Source organism: Scardinius erythrophthalmus (genome assembly GCF_964197995.2).
Source record: "Scardinius erythrophthalmus genome assembly, chromosome: 17".
Taxonomy (NCBI): Eukaryota; Metazoa; Chordata; class Actinopteri; order Cypriniformes; family Leuciscidae; genus Scardinius; species Scardinius erythrophthalmus.
The window spans coordinates 14953148-14978948 of record NC_138237.1 but is presented as its reverse complement, the minus strand read 5'-3'; the positions used below and the strand labels follow the sequence as shown (position 1 = coordinate 14978948).

Here is a 25801-nt window from a genome sequence, read left to right as displayed (position 1 = left end):
CAATAATTGCAATAGATTTCTGGTCAACAAATGGAAATTGTACATGATTTTATATAAAAATACAAATAAAATCAACAGTTTTAAATGATTTAAAAGGGTATTAAATTATTTAAATTAAACCATTAAAAAAAATTAACCATTTTAAACCCATTTAAAAGGGTGTTAAACCATCACATATTTGAAAGTATGCAGACAGATAGGCCTATTCATCTTGTGATCTTCTAAAGATTAATAATTTAACACAGCTTTTAAAACTATTAGTGATTTTAAAGAACTTTCATTGAGTTTATAAAGTTAATAAAAATGCTGAATAAAAATAGCCGTAAATGAGCATGCACAATTAAATATCCAATATTGGCCAATATATATGATACAGATCGCTAAAGTCATCACACCATTCAATATGGTCCCTATATGATTATTGAGTATCTTTTGTATGCAATAGTTTAGAACTAGTATAAGTATCACTCAAATGCATTAGTCATTGGGCAAATGTGAAAGAAAATGCTCATTTTGCTATATAAACTGCAGGCTGTATAAGAGAGACAGAGATTAATCCTGAAGCCACTGTAAAGTATTCTCATATCACTGTAGTGAGAGAAAATGAGAGCAGATACAAATACATTCCCTACTGTCCTGCCAAACCCAGTTCAGCCTCTCTCCTATGAACACACATCCTCCCTCCAGTCTATTAAAGCCAATCCACCATTCAATCACATATAAATAACCGCAGCTAACTACAATTACAACTTTAAAAGAAACAAATTTCACAATCACTGTCTAAATTTAAAGGATTGCAATAATTGTACAGTTGAATTAGTTGTCACTGGCTGCAGTTAGTAGTATTCAATGTCTTAAGTTTAGAGACTTGCCATAATGGCTCGAAGACCAAGCTAAATATCAAACATTATTTGTATAAACCATGCCTTTACTCTGGCATAACCTGAGTATTAACCCTTTCCTCTAAAAGCCACTTTTAGCCCTATTAAGGGTGCTATAGTCATAAGACGCTTTGCCACATCACTGACCTAATCCTTTACAGTCGGTGATGGGAACCAGATTTATTGTTTCTGACATAGGCCTAAGCCTCAATAGACCGGTGTTTTGATCTGTCATGATACACAATCCATTTCTTGCTTAGAGTACAGACCACACTGTTGTTAGTTTTTTTCTTTTTTCTTTTTTGTTTCTTGAATAGTCTGACGGTTGAGTTTGACAGCTGGGGAATGGAAGAGAGAGTATCATGAAGCCTAGAGAAAATAGAAAATCTTGATTCTGAGCATGGAAGGAGGGCACGTGTTGCTGACGAAGGTGACAGATCCTATTAAAATCAGACAGGCTAATAGAACACTGTAGTGCCTCTTAAACAAAGAGTTCAAACTAAGCATGGCGGAGCACATGTAAGAATCAGTTCAAACTGATTAAAACTAAAGCTAAAACAAACTATTAAAAGACAGAATTTTGTGAATTGAAATAAAGCTGAAATAAAATTAAATATAAATATTAGAATAAAAACAAACTAAACAAAAATTTCTAAATGTTGCCTTAGTATTTTTAAACTAAAATAAGTTTAAACTAACTGAAATACAACTAAAACTAAAATAAACTATTTACAAAAAAATATATCAAAAAGCAAAAATTACAAAAAATGAAAAGCACAACAAAATTACTAAAAATATTATCTAAAAATGAAATGAAAACAGAAAAATGAAAGAATATTAATAATGTATTGATAAAGCCTACAATAGTATAAAAATAACAACACTGGTATATGATATGATGTTAAAGTTACAATTATCGTGCGGCACGTAATGACAAAATATAATCAGATATTAAAGCAATAGTTCAACACAAAAGAAAATAAGAAAAATGTTTAGCTGTTTTGTCCATATAGAGCTGGTAAGTCCCGCCCATTCATAAAACCCCAAGTGGACCTCTAGGTTGAAAAATCGTCAATGCAAGTGAATGGGAGAAAATAATTATTTTCTGGTCCCGTTTGAATTGTGCCATGAATTTGAACATATGTTGTCTGTGAATTTTTTATATAATTTTTCATGTTACGAGTTTGACAGTATATGGTATGATTCTTCGGCTAGCAGTTGTGGAAAAGACATAACGAGAAAGACTACATGTCGCCTATGTGACGTCACCCCATAAAGTTGACTTACCCGTGGTTTTCGCCAACCTCAATGATTTTGTCCTCTCCCTGAAAGAAGGCGGTGAAGTGCACCAAAGACACAGCCATGTTTAGCGGGATCCGTGAGCTAGTGTCCGTGTGCGAGTGGTGGTGACGTTTCAAAGAGTTGTAGTCCACAAAGTGCTCTCATACAAATTCTGACCATATCAAACTTCTACCCGCTAAATTGTAGCATTCTTTACACGAAAAATGATATTAAAAATTCACAGACAACATATGTTCACATTCATGGCACAATTCAAACGGGACCAGAAAATAATTATTTTCTCCCATTCACTTGCATTGACGATTTTTCAACCTAGAGGTCCAGTGGGGTTAGCGGAAGGGGCGGGACTTACCAGCTCAATAGAGCATCACAGTCCCGCCCACAGCCGGTGCCGGAAGTAAAAATTCAATACAATTTCTCCATTGACAGTTGGGGTATAAGCCATAAAAACGTAACCATACATGGTAGACTTAAAACCAGCTACGGCTGTACTAAGTGATTGTATATGCTCATATAACCGCCAAAAGTTCATGGGGCACTAACCTTGTTTTGAGATAAATGCCTTTTATTTGCGATGTCTTGGAGAAGTACTTCATTACCCACAATCCTAAACAATCCCACAATCCCACAGTGATGCATCTGATTGGTGGAGCTCGTGTAAACCCCGCGAAAGTTCGTGAAGACTCAAGATAAATAGAAAAAAAAAACCTGTTGCGTTTTTTTGCACGGTATCACTGATGTGACATTTGAACCGAGGCGAGGAGTCTTCATATATGGTATGAGTCATATCAAGCATTTTATGATGCCACTGTCAAAACAATATTTAGCTTAGGCATACCCAGAGCCATAGAGCTCTTCATGCATTTACTGAACATTTGTGTAATAATTCATGGCAAGTTAATAAACTGAATATGATGCACTTTCTGGTTTGCTGACCTTCACTTTTTAATTTTCACTTGTTGTTATTAAGAAAATACATTAAATGTTATTAAAATTAAGGATGAACTATAACTTCATGAATAAAATGAGCATGGACCACAAGTGGGAAATTGTTGAGGCATTTGTCAGCAACCTGCCCGTGGGCCGCTGAAACTGATGAGCAGAACGCCGCGCGGACTGCCAGATCTGCACCCGTGAGCCGCGGACCGCCAGCCATGCTTTCCAGTCTATTTACACAATTACTACTGAAAGAACTGCTATAAACGGCACAAGAAAAAGTTCGCGTGGCTGTCGTCAGATTTTAAAGTCGCTCTAAAGGCTCTTTCGCGGTTGTGGCTTCAGTCGACTTCAGTGAGGCGCGGTGGTTTATGGGATGAGTAGTTCCTTCGCTCAGAAATGAAAATATGTACACAGTCTTGTACCTTTGACTTTTTTTGGATTTTCTCGCCGTTTTTTCACTCGAAACGATATGTTGTATGCATATGAGTTCAGCCGTAGCTGGTTATCCTCGGACATGCTCTAAAACTCTTTAGATACGGATTTTCGAAAACGTCAATGGGAGAAATGAATGGGAAATTTACTTCCGGCACCGAAGCGCTCTCGGGCTGTGGGCGGGACTGTGATGCTCTATAACAAAAGTCGCAGAAGAAAAAAGCATACAGGTTTGGAAACGACACATGGCTGAGTAAATGATGACAGATTTGACATTTTCTGGTCAACTATCCCTTTTAATAACTTACTTTAAGGGAGGAAGGGAAAAAAAAAGAAAAAAAAAAGAAAAAAACATGAACACCACATAAGGCCTGAATTTTTTTTTTTGCAGGGATTGCTTGACAAAAGCAACCTTTGGCGTGGGTTCCCCCTTTGCTCTTTAAAATAATTCAGTTATGAGGGGACCCCCAGCGTTCTTGGGGGCCAACTCTTTGATCTCTTCCTGGTTTTCCCCCTTGTTTGGTTGAAAACCCACAGGCACATCACAAAGGTGCAAGTGTAATAATTGGCTGCAAGCAGTCTAGATTCAAAGCAGCTGCCCAGGCTACATGAGGGAGCAGTTCTGGCTGAAACAAACGAATGCTTCATTAAACCACAAGAAAGAACAATCTGGAATGTCTTAGTTTTATCAGCAGAGGTGGGATTAGGGTTGATTTATGTCTTGCCACAAAATGCACTTTCAGGAAGGCCAAAAACAAAAGGCACTGACCATGCAAACAAGCCAACGCATTCTCATCCTAGGGCGTCATATACTGACGCTTTTGACATTTCGTCTACATCGAACGCACATGGCACCCTTTAGCGTCAATATGACACGCACAGAGCTTTGTTCGGTTATGGGTAGGTTTAGGTCTGGGGTAGGGTTAGGGTTAGACCGCTAGGAGGCGCCTTCTGGCCCATTTCTATCTGCGTCTCATATTGACGCTAAAGGGTGCCATGTGCGTTCGATGTAGACGAAATGTCAAAAGCGTCAGTATATGACGCTTTGGGATGAGAACGGGCTGAACAAGCCCATTTTCATAAATTTACTTTAAATAAGCTATTGTTTAAAGGCCAATTAGTGTCTTGTGAAAGAGATGAGGCATTCAACATGATGAATAAAGCACAGATTAAGATGACTGTTCCTAAATGTGATTTAAACAGGATTTGAGATTATGTGCTATGTTTGTATGACAACATTGCATCTAATCTTTAGCGTGTCAGAAGTCAACTCCTATGCTAATCTAAATACCCTTCTCTTGTCTGACTCACATATCTTGGATGTAAACTGTGATTGCTACAATGGCCCCGCTGTCAAAAAAGGCCAGCAAACAGAACAGCCGTAGTTTACATAGGCAGTAAATTTGTGCAGGGTGGGCCTCAGCTTTTCCTTGGACTTTTTTTCTCTCCATGTGCTGTCCGTTGGAATGGCTGCATCTGTGCGGTGACAAAAACTCCTGTGTTCGAGCCCTTGGCACATACAGCGACACAGACACACGCTCAAACCTCACACGCGTACTTGCGCATGCTCTGGAAAAGGGTGACGAAGCTAAGGTCTGGGTGGAGTGTGCAAGGGTAATGGGGTGATGTTGGGTAGCTCTTCCTTAGAGGGTGGGGTCACTGTCTACTCCACGTTCCCAGGCCTGTACAGAGCTCATGCCAGCCAGAGCAGTGCCCTGCACCAGGAAACACTCTGCAGGGGTTTGGCCATCTGTGCCTGGCCTAGCGCATCAACTTGGCCAACTGCCTACACCTCTCACATCGCCTGTTATGCCCTGATCTACAACTTCAACACCAGCCATACATCAACAGCTGATGTCACGTGTCTTTCTGGGATTTTTCGGGATTCAAAACAGTATTTAGCTGTTAATTTCAAAAACAGTAACACCATATTTTTACGGTATGATGCTGGCAACCACAGCTGCCAGGAGTTTATCAGTTTTTTTTTACAGGATTATTTTTTACAGTGTTTGTGAAAGGGGCTTTAGAGTGTTAACACCACCAATCACTAGCTGAGTAAAGTGCCCCCCTTCTCTTTCCCCAATTCATTCCTCACCAGGAGAGAAGGGAGCTAAAAGAGGGTTGTGAAAATTTTGTCTTTGCTGCTATTTGGCAGAAAGTCCTCGGACAACAAGCTCTCACTCTCTCTTTCCTATAGCACACTGGGAGGCAGAGCCTTGCTGTACTGGCGTTAATCCATTTTCCTCCGCATGTCCTACACATGTGATATTCTTTCTCACAACACATCTTTTTTTCACGCATATATCCCCTACTAATACTTTGCCATTCTTTGACAGCTTCTATTTAGAAAACACAACAAACAGCTATCTTTAGAGTAGAAATCTTATTTTCTGTAATACTGTGGATTCACAAAATCTGGCAAAGATTACAAAATTTACCAGCAGAGACACGTGGATTAGCCAAATATTCTGAGTTGCCCAATTCGCCTGAAATAAAGACCAAACAACAACCTGTTTTCAGAGTGAAGACCACAGTCATCGTTTCCACATACTCAGTATGCGTTCTGTTCTTAATTTTTACTTCGCACAAAAATCACACTTCTGTGGATCTGGAGTGTCCGTCTAAAAATAAGCGACTGGAAAGCCTGACCTCAACGTGGTGCTGCTGGACAATGCAAGCATTGAGCTAAACCCAAACCTCCATTCCTGTCCACACCTCTCTCTCAACCTCACCCTTTTAAAAGGCATTCAAATGTGACACAGGTAACACTTTCATGGAACCTCATGACAAATCTTAGGCCTATATAATATAGGAAATATTTTCTATGAAGAGGCAGCAGAAGAGCAGAACAGGCCACTTTTAGCTTATCAAAACCATGCAGCCCTATGAGTGTAGTCTGATTTCTGAACAAATGACTTAAGTTATGACCCTGTTCATTTACAGAACAATGGCTGATCCAAATATGCTTCCCTACTATATAGTAGGTGAAAAAGTATTATGTCCACATTCACAGTATTCATAAAACAGCATAGGTAAAATGTACCTGAAATAACCTAGCCTACTACTCTTGGCAAGTTTCTGAAGTCTGCATCACTTTACTATCCCATGAGGCAACGGATGAAGAGTTGTGAATGGGTGACACAACACAACTGACGCTGACAGGTCACATGACAAAGGTAAAATGTAGTACATTTATACAAAGAAATACCTACTCAGAGAATATGCGATTTTTAAATGATTCTGAACTAATGATTTTAATGAACTAGTTTATTTTAGTCAATGAAAATCATATAGGCTAGGCTAGTGAAACAATCAAGTTTAGTAAATCAAAAATTTCTGAAGCAATGACTCATATCCCAAAATATACTCACAATAAATTTTACATTTTCTTTTAATTAGCATATCCTCCGGCTCCCACGCATTTAAAATGCTGTGCTTGTTGTGTGTTCATATTCAAGTCACAATTTTCCCCTGTGCACTAAAAGAGTTTCCACACAACTGTCCGTCAGTTAATTCCAACTACCTGAAATGCCAACTTCACTGTAAACGTCATTCATGACTTATGAAACCATATTCAACATAGAGCACAGCAGCTGTCTTAAGCCTCGACCTGAATAACTGATGTTTTCTTGGGTATTTGTCTGAGAACTTTCTGTTTTCAGTCATCCCCTGCCTCTTGTTCTCTCCGTGACTCACTCGCTCTTCACCCCAAAGGACACTGCTGCTACTGATCTGTAAACCACAGAAAGACATTTCTTCCTGAATGCCTGCTTCAAAACGCCAAAGGACCATCGGGAAACAATTACAATTCTTGTTTACAAGGAGGACATTGACTGTGGGAACAGTCCCCTGGGGAAGAAAAGGAAACAAGAGATGCATAAACCCCAGATGATTCTGTGTGCTGAAATAATGCTTTTTATTAAAATACTTCTGAATTGCAAAAGTAAAAGGATGACAGGGTTAGGCTGGGTGGGTGTCTATAAGAAGTATCTACCTCAGGGATGTTCTTTTATTGTAAAGGCTCGAAGATCTAAAAAATGCATGCAAACATAAGATCACACGTGCATACGCACACATGCGTGAGTTGGACTGTTCACACCATTATGCAATGAGAGCCTCTCCCATCTGAGTCTCAGCATCCCCCACATCTCCACTGAGGCGAGACAGCAGTTCAGTTCAGCACACCACACTATGTCCTCCTGTCTCCCTTTTTACAGCACTAAGGTATTGGGCCACTGGATTTCATTCCTCTCCTTGGCAGTGTCCTTTAAAAATATTACATTTCTAAGCAGCAAGTCAAACTAAATAAAAAGGCAGACAGGATCATATAAGATAGCATCTCTTTCTTGGCAAGATAACTTGCATACTGTCATGCTAATGGTAACCTGTGAGGCCTGCGAGGGCTTTCTTCATTAGATGAATGGCCGCTGTATTGATTGATTTGACCTTGATTCACTGTTTAAGAGGAGCAAAACTGCAAATCATCTCAAGCCGAAATGTAAATTGATCCGAAGATAACTGATTGCATATTAAAGTAGGGAAGCATTTGCCATTTCATCAAGTAAAGATCTACAGCTTTTTACTTCAACGCTCTCTGGTAACACTAGCCATGCGTGCTAACTGTTTAAAATATGTGAGGTGGCTTTCAAAGTTATTCACATCAATTTTCAAGTCAGTATGAGGACAAAAGACCCTGGAGCATTCTGGACTGTGCTCAGCTGGTGTCTATCCATCTTCATCCGCACTCTGTTATCTCACTTTTGCACAAAGAGAATCTTCCTGGCATTTGAATAGATGGGTCGTGCCAACGCCCTCCGGGTCTGTCCGCTTCACACCAAAGTGCAATTCACCTCATCAGCTCAAAGCCTTTGGATTTCAAGCCAAATGTGACACATGACAGCGCCTCCCCTAGTCATTCTGATAGCTGATGTTATTCTGCTTCTTGGTGAGAAACAGGTTAAAAGATACCGGATAACACAAGCAAAACATTGCAGATCAAAGTTTCTAACGCTTATGAAGACAGTCTAACATTTGTAAATAGCAGCCAGGTGAGTCATGCTCATGGGTATCCTTGTCTCTGGCTGAATCTTCCAGACACCTGCTTGTTAGGTAACAGTATACTGTACGGCTAATCAGTAGTAAGAGTTCCTACTTCTGCGGGACTCACCAATAAAAACAGCCCGCTAGTCTGGGGCCAGTGTGATACAACTTCAGGATAGTTTCAAAATTCATAATTTTTACATCTTAACAAATTTGGTTTTCTGGGATGCATTATAGTCAAACTAAACATAGTGATTGGTTCTTTAGTTTTTGGCACAATTTTTGCCAATTGTGGTTAGGGTTAGGGTAAAAAATCTTTTGAAAAAAATTTGCACACTAAAATAATTGTTTCTTAACAAAATAAATCTAAAATTAAAAATTATACTGCTTATAAACATTACTTTTTGACACATTCTTATTGATGCTTTCGAGACTAATCGCAAGCATTTTTGTAAATTCAACAAAACCTAGGCTAATCTATCTTAGCCAGCTAGATAGCATGAGTCAAACTCTCTTACAACAGAAACAATTTCTGACAATTTTTTTTTAATTGCTTTATGTGGGTAGACACAAATCACACAGAACAGTGAAATTGCTCACTTTTCCTTCTTTTGCCTAGCCTGGCAAGCCAGACCTACATCAAGATGTTAGGTCTGGAAATTCACCATAGACGCGGTTTAATCCGAGGGGGGGGATAAACGGCTGTCTTTCAAATTCCCTCTGCACGCAATAGGACAGCGCTTCAACCAACCAGAGCGTTTTCCCAACAGCGGAGCTAACGTTAGTTGATAGATTCAACTTTTGTCAACTTCTGGCCGGCAAAACGACGAACACATCTTCATTTTTTTTATGAATGACTTAAGTGCCGTTCTTTGCTCTTTTCTCAAAGAAAGACTTAACTCCAAGTCCTCCAGAGTCGCGGCCAAAGCCGATTCGAAAGGCAGTTGTTCTCCAAGCAGCCGTCATTCTTTGTTTTCAAGTGGCAGGTAACCGTCGCAACTCTGTCGTCATATGTTTAGCCCGCCCCGCCTACTCTACGCGACGTGATTGGCCTGACCCAATTTAGGTTTTTGCAGCTCGAAAGTCTATGGAGAGTTTCTAGACTACCCTGGCTGCAAAATACATTTTGCTGCCGCTAGGATGCGTCTAGATTTCTAGGCTATCTTTTGCCTACACTCGACTACAAAATTTCAAAGGAGATGTATCACGTGAGTGCCACTGACTTCACGCTCCATTGAAACTCACAGAAATCAAATGATTTCTTACTATTTTTCCTTACAAACACCAAAGTCTGTTAAATCGCTGCATTAACATACAGTACCATAAAAATAAAAGCAAGGTATTTACGTATGACCATTTTTATTCACCAAATAGGTCTTTGTCCAGATTGGGAGATTTCCACAGCAGCATGAGTGAAAGCTACTTAGCAAAGAAACAAACTCTGACATGCACATTCTGACCTCATGATCATAAATTAGCTTGTTTAGTTAATTACCTCTTTATATATGAGACACATCAGGCCGGATTAACTAACCGCAGCAAGTGGCCGTCACAGTGTCTGACCAATACAGGCAGAGCGTGAAACAAAAGTAGGCAACAGCTTGGGAAGGGAAGTGAAGAAACTGACAGATGAGGGATTTAATGGAAGAGCAAGCAAAATATAAAGGGATATAAAACAGAAACACTGAGTCAAGAATGCAGAAAAACACAAGATGCCCACTCATTTGCACTCCAAGAAGAGTGTGTCTGGCTAAAAGCATTGAGTTGCTATTATTCAGCCATGCTACAAATTGCTACCCATGATGTCATCAGTGATGTTATCTCTCATTTACAGTCTTACAGTAACAACCAATTTTGCTAATCTAAAACCATTCATTTTTGTTACATTCGATATTTGTTAGGAACCGCTTCACCTGTGGGGAAAAAAAAAGAAGAACAACAACAACATGTAAAAGTAATAATCATGACTTACCTAGATCTCCATGGTAACTGTTGTCATGGGAAGCCCTACTGGAGGCTATAGAGTCTCCATCGTGGGGCCAGATTTGTCCTGTTTTCCTTACGCCTACAATGGTGGCCTCGGACACCACGACATGTTGCTGCCGGTGCCGTTTCTGTGTCTGCGGTGTAGGGGGGCTGCTGCTGTCAAACGAGTGCTGAGAATTCTGGGAGTTCTGAGAAGGCGAGCGACTCTTCTCTCGGAGTGGGCGGCGGTACGCTGTCGTAGGGCTGGGCGACACATGACTGGACTGTCCCGAGGAGAAGTCTTCCTCACTAGATGTCAGGTTCTCGTTGGAGCTGCAGTCTGGCGTGTAGCCGCCTCCTCCGCCTCCCACGTCCTCGAAACTTCCGGGCGAGTAGGACCTCCTGGGCCAGGTGAGAAGATGATCGTCGCTTCCTCCATGGTCCCTCATAGTGACCCTACCGTCACCACCATCTCCTGACATCATCCCTCCGACGTAAACACTAGTATATGGCTGGAAATCTGATGGCTGCCATGGCGGCGGTGGTGGTTTGGCCCCGTTCGGTCTCGCAGTGCTGTAGCGAGGACTGGGTTCGCCGTCTTCATACTCTGCATCGTATCCGCAGGTGCTTTCAGTAGAGCGCCCCCTATAGACAGGCCTGGTGCGTAGATCACCTGCGACTGTAGCAAGGTTGCCCGGAAGTGAATGAAGTGACCTTTTGCGCTCCATCTGCATGGCTTGGTTCCCAAGAGAGCTGATTTTGTCTGAGACCTCACGGTCGTTGACTTTTACTAGGCCCCTGTCATGATGAAACTCAACGTTGGTGTAAAACGGTTTCTCATGGCCTGATTTTCCTTCGCTGGCTGAGTGCGAGTTGGCTCGTTTGATCCTCTCAAAGTTTGAACGTAATGCAGCCACCCCAAGCCCCATGCCCGGCTTGTCTTTCGAGGATGGATCCAAGGGCAGCTCCTTGTCAGGGGGTGGATGGGGCCTGCGAGGGGAGACTCCGCCCCTCTGTGTGGACGGTGAGAGCCCATCGGTCTCACTAACTGGCCCTGCTTGGTGTGCCTCAAATGACGATTGAAGCTCCAATCCATCGCCATGGGAGGCTGACTTTCTGGCAGGGGGTGGTCGTGGTTTCACTCTGGTCTCCCCCACAGGCTGAAACCTGCTGCGCTCTGACTGTCCATGCTCCTGTGCATGGAGATGCTGGGAATCGGCCCCAACAGCTTGTGGGTCACCTTCTGTCATGTGAGGTGGCTTCCTGAAACCCCATCTCTGTCGGTCATAGCTCTTTCTCTCCTTGGCCAGCAGCGTCTGAAGGTAGATCATCCGGAAGCGCTCTTTGTTCACCTCCATTTCCAAACGTCTTATGGATGCTTTGCACTTCTCTAGTTCCAGTTCGATTCCCCCAACAGATCTTAGCTCCATCTTCGGAGGCTCAGACTCTGGAAACTGTGCTTTCCAGGCTTCAATGAAACCCACAGGCTCCACCATTGTGTTTTCTCAGGTTGAAAATATCAAATTGGTCAGAAACACACGGTCAAGTAGCTCCAACTAAGTGGAATTTAGCCGAAGAAAAGCAAATCTGATGAAAGTATGAAAAGTCGGCAGTGCCCGTTCATAATAAACGATATTTCTTTAATAACACTTAATACAAATGTTTACAAAACACATCGTTCATGATTTCCCCGGAATTGTCACTTGAAGTCTCAATCTTTCTGTACCAAAATTGTCGTCGTTGTCGAGTTGTTCAACGACAGAAGAACGACCGTTATTGGGCATATCGCGCGGAAACAATAAAGGCACGCGCATTCTCATCTCGCGCACCATTCCGACGAGACCACTTGCAGAATATCACGCGCACAAATCTCGGTCCCCAGCACAATGACAGCATCTGTTCTCCAGAGCGCACGGAATAAACAAAATACTCCTTTAAAAGCTTTTCAAATTAAGCGGGTCGCCATAAACAAATTATATGGTCCGGTCGTGTATGTGGCGATGTATTCCAGTTGTCCTGCGTTGATAATGTGATATCTCTTTTATCACCATTATGCCCAAAACCCTTTGTGCTTACGTCTGTGTAGATTGAAGGTTAAAAAATCACTCTCTTCGATTGTTCTTTTAGTTCCCGTTGATGCAATTCTCCGAAGACGCTCACGATTATCCCATTTTGTCGTGGATAATTAGACTGTGCATATTTGGTGAGTCTGCTGTACGTAATGCCTCCGTGTGAACGAGACACCGCTGCTGCTGCTGCTGCTGCAGGAAGGGGCGGGACTACGGCATATGATTGACAGCTCTCCCAGCATGGGTTCGATTTAAAGAGACAGGCTGCATCACCGCATAGTTCAGGGAGATTGTAGTATGTGTGTGGCGTGGTTTAAATATGAGACTTTTTACATGAGTTAAGAGGAACGCAGTCTGAATCTGAAAATCGGATAAAAAGAGTCACGTTTACATACACGTACAGCCTTTTTATTGCAAATATTATTTGCTTTGACATGCTTTCGCTTTTTGTAATGTCCTTATTGCACTAAATAGAATTCATGTTTTCTTCCGATGTTTTTTTTTTTTTTTTTTTTTTTTTTTTATACATACAGATTGATACTTTTTTTTTAGATAATTAGATTGTTAGCACACAATGCAACAATATGTCATTTGCAAAAATAAAACCTTTCTCTTCTTTTTTGAAATATTGCTATTGTCAAGTCAAGACACCTTTTTTTATATAGCGCTTTGTACAATAGGCCAACAGATTGTTTCAAAACAGCTTTACAGGGATAACAGGAAAATTATGCATTTCGGCTGTTGTTCAGCTGAAGTCAGTTCAGTGCTATTGTCAATTAAACAGATTTTGGTCACTGGTTACATAAAAGATGCAGCTGTGTTTACATGAGAAATAAGATGATGTCATTGTAATTGGACCATATTCTAGCGCCACATTTTGTCTCTGACGCCTTCAAGTGTTCAATATTAGACATTACAGCCGTAAGGGACTGCAAGGACATCTCTATACTCAAAATCGCCTTCTTTCAACAAACACATAGTTATTATTTATATATTTTACGGCAACACATGAATGAATGAATGGCTTATTTGTTTATTTTAGGGCCAGTGGCACATACTGGCCACATTGGAATCTGTTTTTTTCTGCTGGCCAATGGCACAGATTCAGGTAATTTGCATAATAGACTGAGTAATAAAAGAAAATCCTACTCCATCATTTAATATATATATTTTTAATTTATTCAATGGCTTTTCCTAACAGATACACATGGAAAAACACAAAGCGTGAACATCAGCATTGGTCAAATTAACTGCAGTTTATTTGTAAAATGATGTGTTTAATCATATCATACATTTAGCAGCGATGTACACAGCAAGTTGCTATATAAATATAGATCAAATGATTTGGCTAATTACAACTGAAGGCATGCATTATACTATATAATACATGTATAAAACTATGACAATTTACACAGAAAAAAATGCAGCAAACTCTCCTTGCATCAGCAATAGGCAATGGTAGACATTGTCATGCATGGTAGAAGACTGATGATGCTGCTGCTTGCTTCCATACACACTTATTATTCTCATCTTCCGGTCATTTATTCATCATTATTGAGTTTTATTATTGACTCCACTCTTACATGTCATGATCTGCAGCGCAATGGTGGCTATTTTCTCTGAACTGCACATTCAACATGCAGGTTCTGATATTCGGCTAAATGAAGCCACTCAAAAAAGACATGCACAACACAGAAGCCTGAGGTTTCCCAACACAAGCAGAGGCAGATTCTACTTAGCATTAACTTTTTTTTATGTTTTAGAATGAAATGGAAATGCTAAAGTGCTCTAAATAAATATTTAGCATATAACCAAGTATAAGGTGTAAATAATTTTCAGTATGATTACTTGATACAAAAGGCAACATTAACTAAAAAAAAAAAATGGCAATAGTGTTTTCATTTGACTCTTATTTATGCCAACATCCAAGTTCAGTTCCTGAGCAAGTCAGACCACAGTGTACGGACCATTCTAATAAAAACTAATGGTGATGTCTATTCATTTCATTCAGAGACAAGACTGAAATTATATGGGGTAAAGGAAACAATCATGCCTAAATGTAATTTGACCATCAAGTCTTTACAATATATTATATATTTCTTAAAAACTTCATATATTGCAGTGGAATGTACTCAAGCTGATATGGCCATGTGTTAAGTGCAGCTATAAACAGCCGCAGTAGTCGAAGTAGGAACTTAGCAGTTACGTAGCAGGGTTGGTCCATTGTCAGAAAACTTGAGGCTTCGGATTGTTGTAACGTGTGGTGAAAATAATGGAGGAATGTGTAGTGGCAACGTCAGTGACGCTTTCTTAAAGGGTCAGTTCATCCAAAAATGAAAATTACCCCATATTTTAGGCTACTCACCCTCAAGCCATCCTAGGGGTATATGACTTTATTTTTTCCGCCAAACACAGAGTTATATTAAAAAATAATTTTAATTTTTGGGTGAACAAAACTTTTAAATGAAAGACCACTGAATGCTAATAAAGGCCCGTTCACACCAAGAACGATAGCAATAAAAATATAGCTCTAAACATAAAAGAATAGCAGAGTCCACATCACAACTATAACGGCACCGAAAAACGATATAGTTGGAATCCCTTTCAGAACGATAAAATCATTGACAACCAATCAGAATCAGTCCTGGTTTAAAGAGCTCGAGCATTTGAAGTGGTAGATGACAAAGCTGCAGCTCACTTGAATAAACAGATGTGTGGACTCTACAATTATCGTTATAGTTATCGTTCTTGGTGTGAACGGGCCTTAAGGGAATGTGCATGGTTGTTTATTAAAATACTGACACCAGAATACCACACCAAGGGCATAGTCAGGGACATGCATCCATTTCAGCAAGCAATTAGTGTGATGCAATGGACAACTAAATGCCAGAAAGCTCCGTTTAATGAAAACGAAAAAAAAAAAAAAAAAATGAAAAAATTACTTTGTACCGTTCGGGTATATGTGTACAAATATACAGGCCGTCTTACCAGACTGGCTGGTGAGGGCCGAACAAGAGGCTGCTTCACAAGGAAACCCCTCTCAGCTGTCAATCTTGTGCTCAGCTATGTAACTAAATCTCTGTACATTAATTTCATTTATTCAAGTATAATTGCTCTTAAAACTTGCCGTGCTGCATTGCAGGAAGGAACAGACCAGCTAGTAAAATGAAGACACGCATTTTAATTCAAATGGTTCATGAGTGCATTTTCTTAAAAGTAGAGAGAAAAAAAGGTAGCATGAAACATTTTGGTTTTGCATTGTAAAATTCATGTTTTGAATGCAACACCTAAACCTTTGCTTGTTTAATTTTCTACTTGTTTATCTCGGACCCAACTAAACGGTAACATTTACATCTTTTGTCCAAATCCCCCACCCCACCACAAAAGAAAACCTCTAAATTAAGTTAATGCATGTTCATTCAATTATAAAATACAGTGAAAACAAACACACACACAAAAAAAAGAACTTAAAACAGATTGGTTGGGGCCAAAAGAATCTGAGTTTTCAAACAGGGGCACGCCTCATGCAGTAATGTGTACAGGCGGTGTAAAGCTAAGTGTGTGTGGGGGGCGGGAGGGAAGCAACCAGAGAGAGTCTAATCTGACAGTCCTGAGGTAGCTGTACTCTGCCTAGTGCAGAAAAACTGGCTTTACTAATCAAACGTGTCAGGTAATAGCGGAAACAAAATGTATCACCATAAAAAAGCAAGTTATTACACATAGGGAAAGACATACAGGTACAAATCATAAATGAAAAAACCACACAAAATGCATGCGAAATACAGAACATGCAGCTTTCATCTGAAGATTTGACCATGAAGCATTCAAACATTCAGACCCATACTCTCTTTCCCATGCTGCTTTGCAACACCATGCTTGTCCATTGGCTCTGAGCGATGTTCACGCCGAAGACACAAAGGTAAACATTAGTAAACAGTTCTTCTGTCTTGTTCTCTTTCTTTCTCTTTTCTACCCAACCTGCTCTACTCTGTAAGCAAAATGAACAAATAATAACAAATGAACCATTGCATAAAATAGTGTTAAATGTCTGTACACAAGCACTTTTCTCAATTCAGCAATTTGAACACATGATATGGGGGAAAACAAAGTGGATATTACCATTATTGTTACTGGTTTGAAATAGACGAGACAAATGATTAATTTAAAACGCAATAACAAAAGAAACCAACAAGAAGTCCAAAAAGAATATTAATGGTCACTAATACTTGAAGACTTCAGGTCTGTACGGTCTCCTCAATCACCAACGGACAGTTAAAAAAAAAAAAGTTATATTTCTATCTTAAGGTTATTTTTGTGTTAATCCTGTCCTTCTCGTACACATTCGCTGTTTGCGGAGGCACACTTTAAACGCACAACCACACATACAGACACACGTACACATCTACACATATCAATGCTCATTTCAGTCAAGACCAGAACATTTCGGCCAAGTTAGTGTCAATGCTGTAGAGCCACAGCACCAGGGGGAGTGAGAGAGCCACGAAGGGCCAGGAAATGCCCTCTGTGCAGGTGCTGAGTGAGCAAGCCATGCCCTTGGGCTTGTCCAGGTCTTTGGGCTTGTCCAGGTAGTTTCTGGCTGCAAACTTGAGCACTTCATCCAGCAAGATGACGGGTAAGGAAATCTTCAATACCATAAGCCACTGGGTCACGTTCAGTGGCGTGATCTGGAAGATTATCTGTAGAGGAAGCCCAGGGTAGAGTCACTACACAAACATTAGGGATGTGCCCAAAGCCCATTTTGAATTTGGAAAAGCATGGAAAATGAATAACGCATTCTACGGAGCATTCTAAAGGAACATGGTTAGGCTTGCGGTGGTAGTCGGTTACATTACAGTACATCAGATTTCACTTAATATGAGATGATAGCAATTAGAGATGACTGACAGGATGATGGCAGAGGATTTGGTGGCAACTGATCCTGAGCATCATTGACAAACATCTTATCTTGTAAAATTAGTGGTCAGTGCAGCTGCTTCCTATACAGAGAGTACGCTTGATCACAAATTTGAAAGCAAAGGTAAAAAGCGATACCACGCATATTGATAGAGGCTCTTTGATGCCCGTGAATTGCATACAATATAATTACTAAGCTATATAATAGCGAGAGAACACAAAAGCATTGAAACATTTTTTTTTGCTTATGATATCAAACTATTTAAAAGATAGAAATACATGCATAATCGCTCAAATTAAATTAATATTTATTTTACATAATATTTACTAAATTGGAAATAAATGTGAAAATATGAAAAAAAATTTTAAACCTGATAAATTATAACGATTTAACCTTTAGATTGCTTGATTCTGAAATCCTATAATAGTATTTTTCACAAATAAAGAAATGTTACAAAAATGAATACAAAAAGTAAACCGTAACCAACCATAGAATAAAAAAAAATTTAATTGCAACTTTCTCTCCCTCACATAATTGTGAGTTTATTAGCCTAGAAATCTAGACGCACCCTAGCGGCAGCAAAATGTATTTTGCAGCCAGGGGGGTCTAGCAACTCTCAATAGACCTTCTAGCTGCAAAAAACTAAATTGGGTCAGGCCAATCACGTCGTGTATAGAGTAGGCGGGGGCGGGCTTAACATAATGACGACAGAGTTGCGACGGTTACCTGCCACTTGAAAACAAAGAATGACGGCTGCTGGAGAACAACGGTCTTTCGAATCGGCTTTGGCCGCGACTCTGGAGGACTTGGAGTTAAGTTTTTCTTTGAGAAAAGAGCAAAGAACGGCACTTAAGTCATTCTTAAAAAAAGGAAGATGTGTTCGTCGACGTCGTTTTGCCGGCCAGATATGGCAAAAGTTGAATCTATCAACTAACGTTAGCTCCGCTGTTGGGAAAACGCTCTGGTTGGTTGAAGCGCTGTCCTATTGCGTGCAGAGGGAATTTGAAAGACAGCCGTTTATCCCGCCCCTCGGATTGAGCCGTGTCTATGGTGAGTTTCCAGACCTTACAACTTGATGTAGGTCTGGCTTGCCAGGCTATGAGTTTATATCTCACAATTGACTTTTTTTCTCAGAATTGTGTGATATAGTCAGAATTGTAAGAGAAAGTCACAATTGCATAATTGTATTGCATAATGTTTTTAATTGTAATTTTAATTGTATAAGAGTTTATACAGTTAAAAATATTTATCAAAAAAAAAAAAAAAAAGATTCTACAAAGACTGCAAAAAAACACCAACAAAAAAAACAAAAGAACCAATATACTGAAACTGATGATCATATTGATGAAAACTGATCTTACCGGCAGGGGCTCCACATAAAGGATAAAGAAGTGGAGGGACATGGAGAGGCAGATGGCTCCTAGCAGCCACACATTATCCCAGGGGGGCATGCGAAGCAGAGATTGGTTCTCTGAAACACTATGACAGGACATCAAGAAGATAACATTGTGAAATTGATTGACTGGTTGCATATTTATATAATCCACAAGTTATGCTGTTAAAACCTGTCAAGTTGTTCCAAACCTGTACGAATTTCTTTCTTCTGCTGAACACAAATTTTTTGAAGAATATGGGTAACCAAACAGTTACCCATCAACTTCTTTTGTGTTCAGTAGAAGAAAGAAATTCATACATGTTTGGAACAACTTGACGGTGAGTAAATGATGACATTATTTTCATTTTTGGGTGAACTATCCCTTTAAGCTCCATTTTAGCTGATATGATTGTAATTGGACACAGCCAAATACAAGGATAAATAGGGTATAAAAAGATTTGTGATTCCTCAAAATGTCAAACTCTATTCAGTACTCATTGAAAATGCATGTAACTACACTATCTGTAGAGTACAATTGTAAACTGTAAAGATCACTTCAGCTTAGTTTTATTTAATGCCATGTCAGCATCTATGGCTATCTATCTTCAGGACTGAATTACAAAAATAGTTTTTATATACAATAAAAAATAAAAACCATGAAAACAAAAAATAAATAAATACATCAATTAATACTATACAAGACTTTTAACATTAACACATGATACAATTTCTAAAAACTTTTCTGGTAAAATCTTACTAAACAAGTCCTTTGATGAGCTTACTTCATAAAAATGTTTTCTATTTGCATGAAAACTGGAACAGTCCAATAAAATATCGGTAAGATAACATTGTTATAAGAAAATGACTTCCAGGTGTATACAGCAATGTCTCGTCTTACTGCTTGTGATTGGATGAATCTTAATAGCAGATGTAAATAATTGTGATGTGCCTTTATTGTAGCGAACTTCCGACACTGACCTGTTGAGGGCGTTGCACATCTCAATGGTCACTAGTACGGAGAGAGCCATGGTCATTGGATAGGGAGACTCAAACACATCGCACTTCAGGCCCTCAAAATCAGGGTTGTCCGGTGCACACTGAAGGAAGTGGCTCTGCAGAGATGAAAACGATAGAAGCGAATTAAGACATTGGAGTGCATGTGATTGAGAAAGAGTGTACTCAAATGTAAGGGGAGTTTCTAACCAGTTGATAGAGGGTGACTCTAGGCCCATCTTCAGCAGCAATGAACCACCATGCAGCAGCACCTACAGTACCAGCACCTACATAACCTTTAGGGTGACATGGAGAACATAACATGTCAAATCTTTCTTTACCCACAAAAAAGATAAATATTATGTAGCAAATAAAGCCAGTGGTGCACTCACATCCAATTATCAGGTATCTAAAGAAGAGCCAGCCAGAGATAAGTGGCTCTCTGGCATTGCGAGGGGGTTTGCTCATGATGTCCAGGTCGGGTGGGTTGAAGCCCAGAGCGGTCGCAGGCAGACCGTCCGTCACCAGATTCACCCACAGCAGCTGAACTGGAATCAGAGCTTCGGGGAAGCCCAGAGCTGCCGTTAAGAAAATACTGCCAGAGAGAATACACATAGTGAGTTAAACGATTAGATAACAACTGGAAGAATGTCAAAAGGACTTTGGCAGTGATCTGAGTTTGCTCAAGGCATACATTTCACGGTGTTGTCATTTATATTGTACCGTTTTTAGGATGGAGACTAAATCGTGCCAAAACAAGATTGAGAAGAAACTGACTTGCTCCGTTTTGGCACACAGGATGAATAGTAAACCTTGATTAAACTATTTAAAAAAAAGAATAAAATACAAACACAATATAATAGAATATATAATTTATTATAAAACAGATAGTTCAGGTCCTTGATTCTGATTAATTGAGCTGCGTTCAAAACCGTTGTAAATTACTCAACAAACATACACCTGTGACCGCATTACATTAGTATTACTGTGCAACTGCCAATAATAATTCTTTGTAGCTGCATGTGTTGCAAGCCTTGAAGCCGTATTTTACAGTGAATTTAGAACAGCTAAGGGGGTTTTAGGCACTCCGCAGACAATGTCCCTTAGCTGTTCTAAATTCACTGTAAATCACGGCTTTGCAGGGCTTATTGCTTTAATAACCATTCTGGTATCCGACACCCATTGATTGATAAAAAATAATAATAATTTTCTCTTACTGAAAACCCTGTTCACTTAGAAATAGACTGATACTCAAAAGTATGATTTATAGTATTAAATCAAATCGTTTTACATCAAGAACTATAACTAAAGATGACCAACTTTAACACCCTGCAGTTTTGTTATCCTCTGCTGTCAATGTTTTTATTCATCAGCTGAAAATAATTGTGAAATTGCTTCAAACGATATCGTTCCTCTGTGTTGTTATCGTTATAGTTGTGGTGAGAACTTATTCTTTTATATTTAGAAAGATTTTTAGAACTATATCTTCATCGTTATAGTTATCGTCCTCTATGTGAACGGGCCTTTATTCGGAAAGGCCGCATTAAATTGTTACAAAAAAAAAAGTCTATCATTTTTGATCAGTGTAAAAGTCTTTACTAATTCAAGTAATTCAGCTTTACCATCACACGATGAAATTACATTTTAAAATGTATGCAAATAACAAAAAAACTATCATTTTAAATTGTAATAGTGTTTCATAACATTACTGTTTTTACTGATCAAATAAATGCAGCCTTGGTGAGCATAAGTGACTTCTTTCAAAAACATTTGTAAAAAATCTTACCAAGCCCAAAATATTTAATGGTACATAAGATTTCACAAGTTAAATAGATTGCAATAGCCATTTTATGTTGACTCGAAATGGTTTGTGGACGGGCCAGTAAAAAGAAATAAAGAAAAAATGAGTAATGTTAGCAAAAGGTTAGGATCCTTACCAGACCACCTCGCCGACATTTGAGGAGATGAGGTAGCGGATGAATTGTTTCATGTTATTGTAAATGGCTCGACCCTCTTCCACAGCGGCCACTATGGTAGAAAAGTTATCATCAGCAAGGACCATCTCTGAAGCGGTCTTCGCCACTGCTGTGCCTGACCCCATAGCAATGCCAATTTCAGCCTTTTTCAGAGCAGGTGCATCGTTCACACCATCTCCAGTCTGCAGGAATGAACACAACAAGTCAAGTCAGTCGAGGGAGAAAGATTTTGTCAATGAAAACATCTAGAGGAAATCCTTCCTCCATCTTTATAGTCATTTAATAAAGAATTATATGAATACATAAATATACACAACTGTTGAAAAGTTTGAGGTCAATGAGATATTTTTCAAAGAAATACTTTTATTCAGAATGGAAGCATTAAATTGATCAAAACTGACAGTAAAGACACTTATAATGTTAAAAAAGGCTTCAATTTCAAATAAACACTGTTCTTTTGCACTTTCTATTAATCCAAAAATCCTGAAAAAAAAGATATTAAGTAGCAACTGATTTCAAAATTTATAAGAAATGTTTCTTGAGTAGCAAATCAGCATATTAGAATGATTTCTGAAGGATCATGATTTGACACTGAAGACTAGAGTGACTACAGTAAAAATTTGTCTTTGCCAGGACAGGAATAAAAGAATAAATAAAAGGAATAAATTATATTTTAACATTTATAAACCAGTCATTTTAAACTGTAATATTTAACAATATTACTGTATTTTGACCAAATAAATGCAGCCTTGGTTAGAGAATTTTTTTTTTAAAACATTTTAAAATCTTACTGACCCCCAAACTTTATACTGAAATTGAACATAAAATCATTGTTACTATTTGTTACGATTTCACAATCTAATTTACCATGGCAGTGATCTCATCGTAGGACTGCAGGAACTCCACAATCTTGGATTTGTGAGATGGCTCGACACGGGCAAAGCAACGGGCAGTGATCACTGCCTCACGCTGGGCGGCAGGAGACAGGTCGTCAAACTCTCGGCCAGTGTAGGCCATGCACGAGACATCGTCATCCTCGCCAAAGATGCCGATGCGCCTGCAGATGGCCACAGCTGTGCCCTTGTTGTCGCCAGTGATCATGATGACTCGAATGCCAGCTTGACGACAAAGTTTGATGGAAGCTGCCACCTCAGCTCTGGGTGGGTCCAGCATGCCCACGCATCCCACAAAGGTCAGGTCCGTCTAAAGGAGAAACAGCAATTATAATAAACGTCTATTAAAATTCTGTAGTTAATTCAAATATAAATATACATATACATACATGTATACACACATACATGTGTGTACATACATATGTACATACACACACACATACATATACACACATTATTGTGATTGTCGTAACACAAAAAAGCTCTTCTCACCTCATACTCAATGAAGCGGTTTGAGTCCTCCAGTACAAGGCTCTCTTTGCTCAATGGGTTGTCTCGGGTGGCCAGAGCCAGACAGCGCAGTGTGTCACGTCCTGTGCCGTACTCACGGATCACAGACAGGATCTTCTCTTTAATACCTGCTGTCAGAGGGACTTTATTCCCACCCACACGGATGTGCGTGCATCTGTCAATCACTCCCTCTGGAGCACCCTGCACCCAGAAATAATGAGTTTAAGGAAGCTGCAGGCACATTGTTGTACCACAACACATTTCAAACGTTAAGTAGTCCTGTTTGGAACAGGTAAATGAAATACTGAAGTGCTAAAGTCTCCATGGAAAACGTGGCGTTACCTTAACAAACATCTTGCCAATGGATGAGCGAGGTTTGTTGGGAGTACAGTACACTGACATGGACTTTCTGTCTCGGGAGAACTCCAGAGTGAACTCCTTCTTCATCAGCTGCTTGATGACCTGAGACAAAGAAAGAAAGAATACAAGAAATTACTCGGAGATGAAAGCTGCCATTACATCAAACACAGAAAGTAAATTTGGAAATTAATGTGGGCTTCCACAACCACACGACCCACTAGGGTTGCAACCAACTCATAATCTGCGGTTGGAAATGTTTGACATACCGAGTTGCAAGCGTTCGCCAACTCAACCTTGGAAAGGCCTTTTCGTTCTGTGTCGAACACGTTCATTTTCTCCACCAGACATGTTAGAGCGGTCTCTGTGGCTTCTCCCACCTTCTCGTACACACCTTTGGCCTGACATACACAGAAACTCTTTAGAAACTCTTCAGAACTGCTGTTTGTTAAACAAGCACTAGGGATCCACTGATATAAATATTCTGGTTAATACTGATAAGCAGACATTTGTTTTCATGTTATATAATACAAATGACCAATGTTAAAATTCAATCCTATTTTGTATTATACTTTATAAATGTATAAAATGTTATTTATTATTACTAAAAATATGGGGAAAAAATTAAAATTATATTTAAGCAAATTAATTCATTAAATGACATGCTAGCTAGACAATATAGTTCCACACATTAGTTAGCTGCCTTTTATGGATGAACAGAGGATACTGCATATACCAGAAAATGTTAACAACTAACCTCGTTGAAATCTAGAGAGGAGTCGTTACACAGAGCACAGATGCTGGCCAGTTCAACCAGAGCATCATACTGGGAGCATCGCACTGGTTTACCCTCAAGAAACCTGGAGTAAAAAAAAAAAAAAAAAAAAAGAGGTTGCTAAACAGAGGCGTCTCATGCACTTTGAAATATCAGTGTGCACATGGGCAGCAAAACTCACACTTGTCCATCAGGGGCGTATGTGGAGCCAGTAATGGTGAACTCTTTTAGAGAGCAGCTGTTTCCATTTGCCTGATCAACAATGAACATCTGGAACAAAAAAGACACAAAAAAATAATTCAAACAAAATCTCAACCAGCAGGTGGCAGGCCATCCCACCACAGATGATCTCTGATGTTTGAAAGCACCTCATGAAAAGATCCCTACTCCACCTGACCTGGATATACCAGCACTACAGATGTAAACACTTTACATGACACTCACTTAAGAGTTCAGAAGGCCTTTAAAACCCAGCCAAAACCCCCCCCAAACATAAGCAACTGAGCATTAAGGATATTTTAAGCACAAAAGACAATCAGATCCCCCAATATGTCAAGGAAGAGAAGAGCATAAAAGAGATGAGAGTGAGTGGGATGGTAAAGTGGAACAGCGTTCCTGCTGTAGTGATAAAACCCAGTGGACAACAGTCGAACCACAGAGACAGAAGAGTGTGGGGGAGAGAGAGACAGGCACTAATTTCAAAGGCGCTAGGCACTGTGGAGAAAGACATGTTTAGCAGAAGAACTTAAGAGTTAGTTCGTCCAAAAATCGCTCACCCTCATTTCGTTCCAAACCCGTAAGACTTTCGTTCATTTTAGGAACACAAATGAAGATATTTCTGATGAAATCTGAGAAATTTCTGTCCCTCCATTGACAGCTACGCAACTACCACTTTAAGCCCCAGAAAGAACAAAATATTAATCTCGTTCACTCAACAACGTCCGTTCTCGTGTCAACAACACGCATGCATTGTTGTGCTCTCTTGAACGTGTGTTGGAGATTAATATTTTGCAAATAAAGTGGTAAATAATGTTTTCTTTGGTGCAAACAAAGCAATCGTGTCGCTTCATAAAATTGAGATTAAACCACTGGACTGGAGCCACATGGATTACTTTGATGATGTCTTTACACCCTTTCTGGGGCTTGTTAGTGGTAGTTGTGTAGGCTGTCAATGGAGGGACAGAAAGCTTACTTTTATTTAAATTTCATCCAAAAGATCTTCAGGTTCTTAAAGAGTCTTATGGTTCAGTACGACATTTTTTTGGATGAACTAACCTTTTAAACATGAAACATATCTGATATTAGCAATTAAAAAAAAAAAGTGATGGAAAAACAAAATCAAACTTAACGCTTCCTATAGAAAAAGCTTTTGGTGAATG

General features: G+C 39.5%; 2 protein-coding genes across 3 annotated transcripts in view; both read right to left on the bottom strand.

Annotated features, from left to right (window-relative positions):
• The window catches only part of bcr (BCR activator of RhoGEF and GTPase), a 66397-nt gene extending 53615 nt beyond the window's left edge, over window positions 1-12782 (bottom strand). Inside the window, exon 1 of the mRNA XM_081391079.1 lies at window positions 10567-12782. Within this exon, the coding sequence (XP_081247205.1) occupies window positions 10567-12055 (1489 nt within the window). The 5' untranslated portion in view covers window positions 12056-12782. The remainder of the gene's footprint in view (window positions 1-10566) is intronic.
• A 2731-nt stretch (window positions 12783-15513) lies between these two features.
• Window positions 15514-25801, bottom strand: part of atp2a2b (ATPase sarcoplasmic/endoplasmic reticulum Ca2+ transporting 2b) — a 38291-nt gene continuing 28003 nt past the window's right edge. For both annotated transcript variants that reach the window (XM_081390856.1, XM_081390855.1), the window contains 12 exons: window positions 24604-24692; window positions 24405-24507; window positions 23917-24048; window positions 23633-23752; window positions 23273-23491; window positions 22755-23090; window positions 21849-22069; window positions 20304-20506; window positions 20122-20207; window positions 19897-20030; window positions 18905-19022; window positions 15514-17325 (listed from right to left, as the gene is read on the bottom strand). In XM_081390856.1, coding sequence (XP_081246982.1) covers window positions 17056-17325; window positions 18905-19022; window positions 19897-20030; window positions 20122-20207; window positions 20304-20506; window positions 21849-22069; window positions 22755-23090; window positions 23273-23491; window positions 23633-23752; window positions 23917-24048; window positions 24405-24507; window positions 24604-24692 — 2031 coding nt within the window. In that variant the 3' untranslated portion in view covers window positions 15514-17055. The remainder of the gene's footprint in view (window positions 17326-18904; window positions 19023-19896; window positions 20031-20121; window positions 20208-20303; window positions 20507-21848; window positions 22070-22754; window positions 23091-23272; window positions 23492-23632; window positions 23753-23916; window positions 24049-24404; window positions 24508-24603; window positions 24693-25801) is intronic.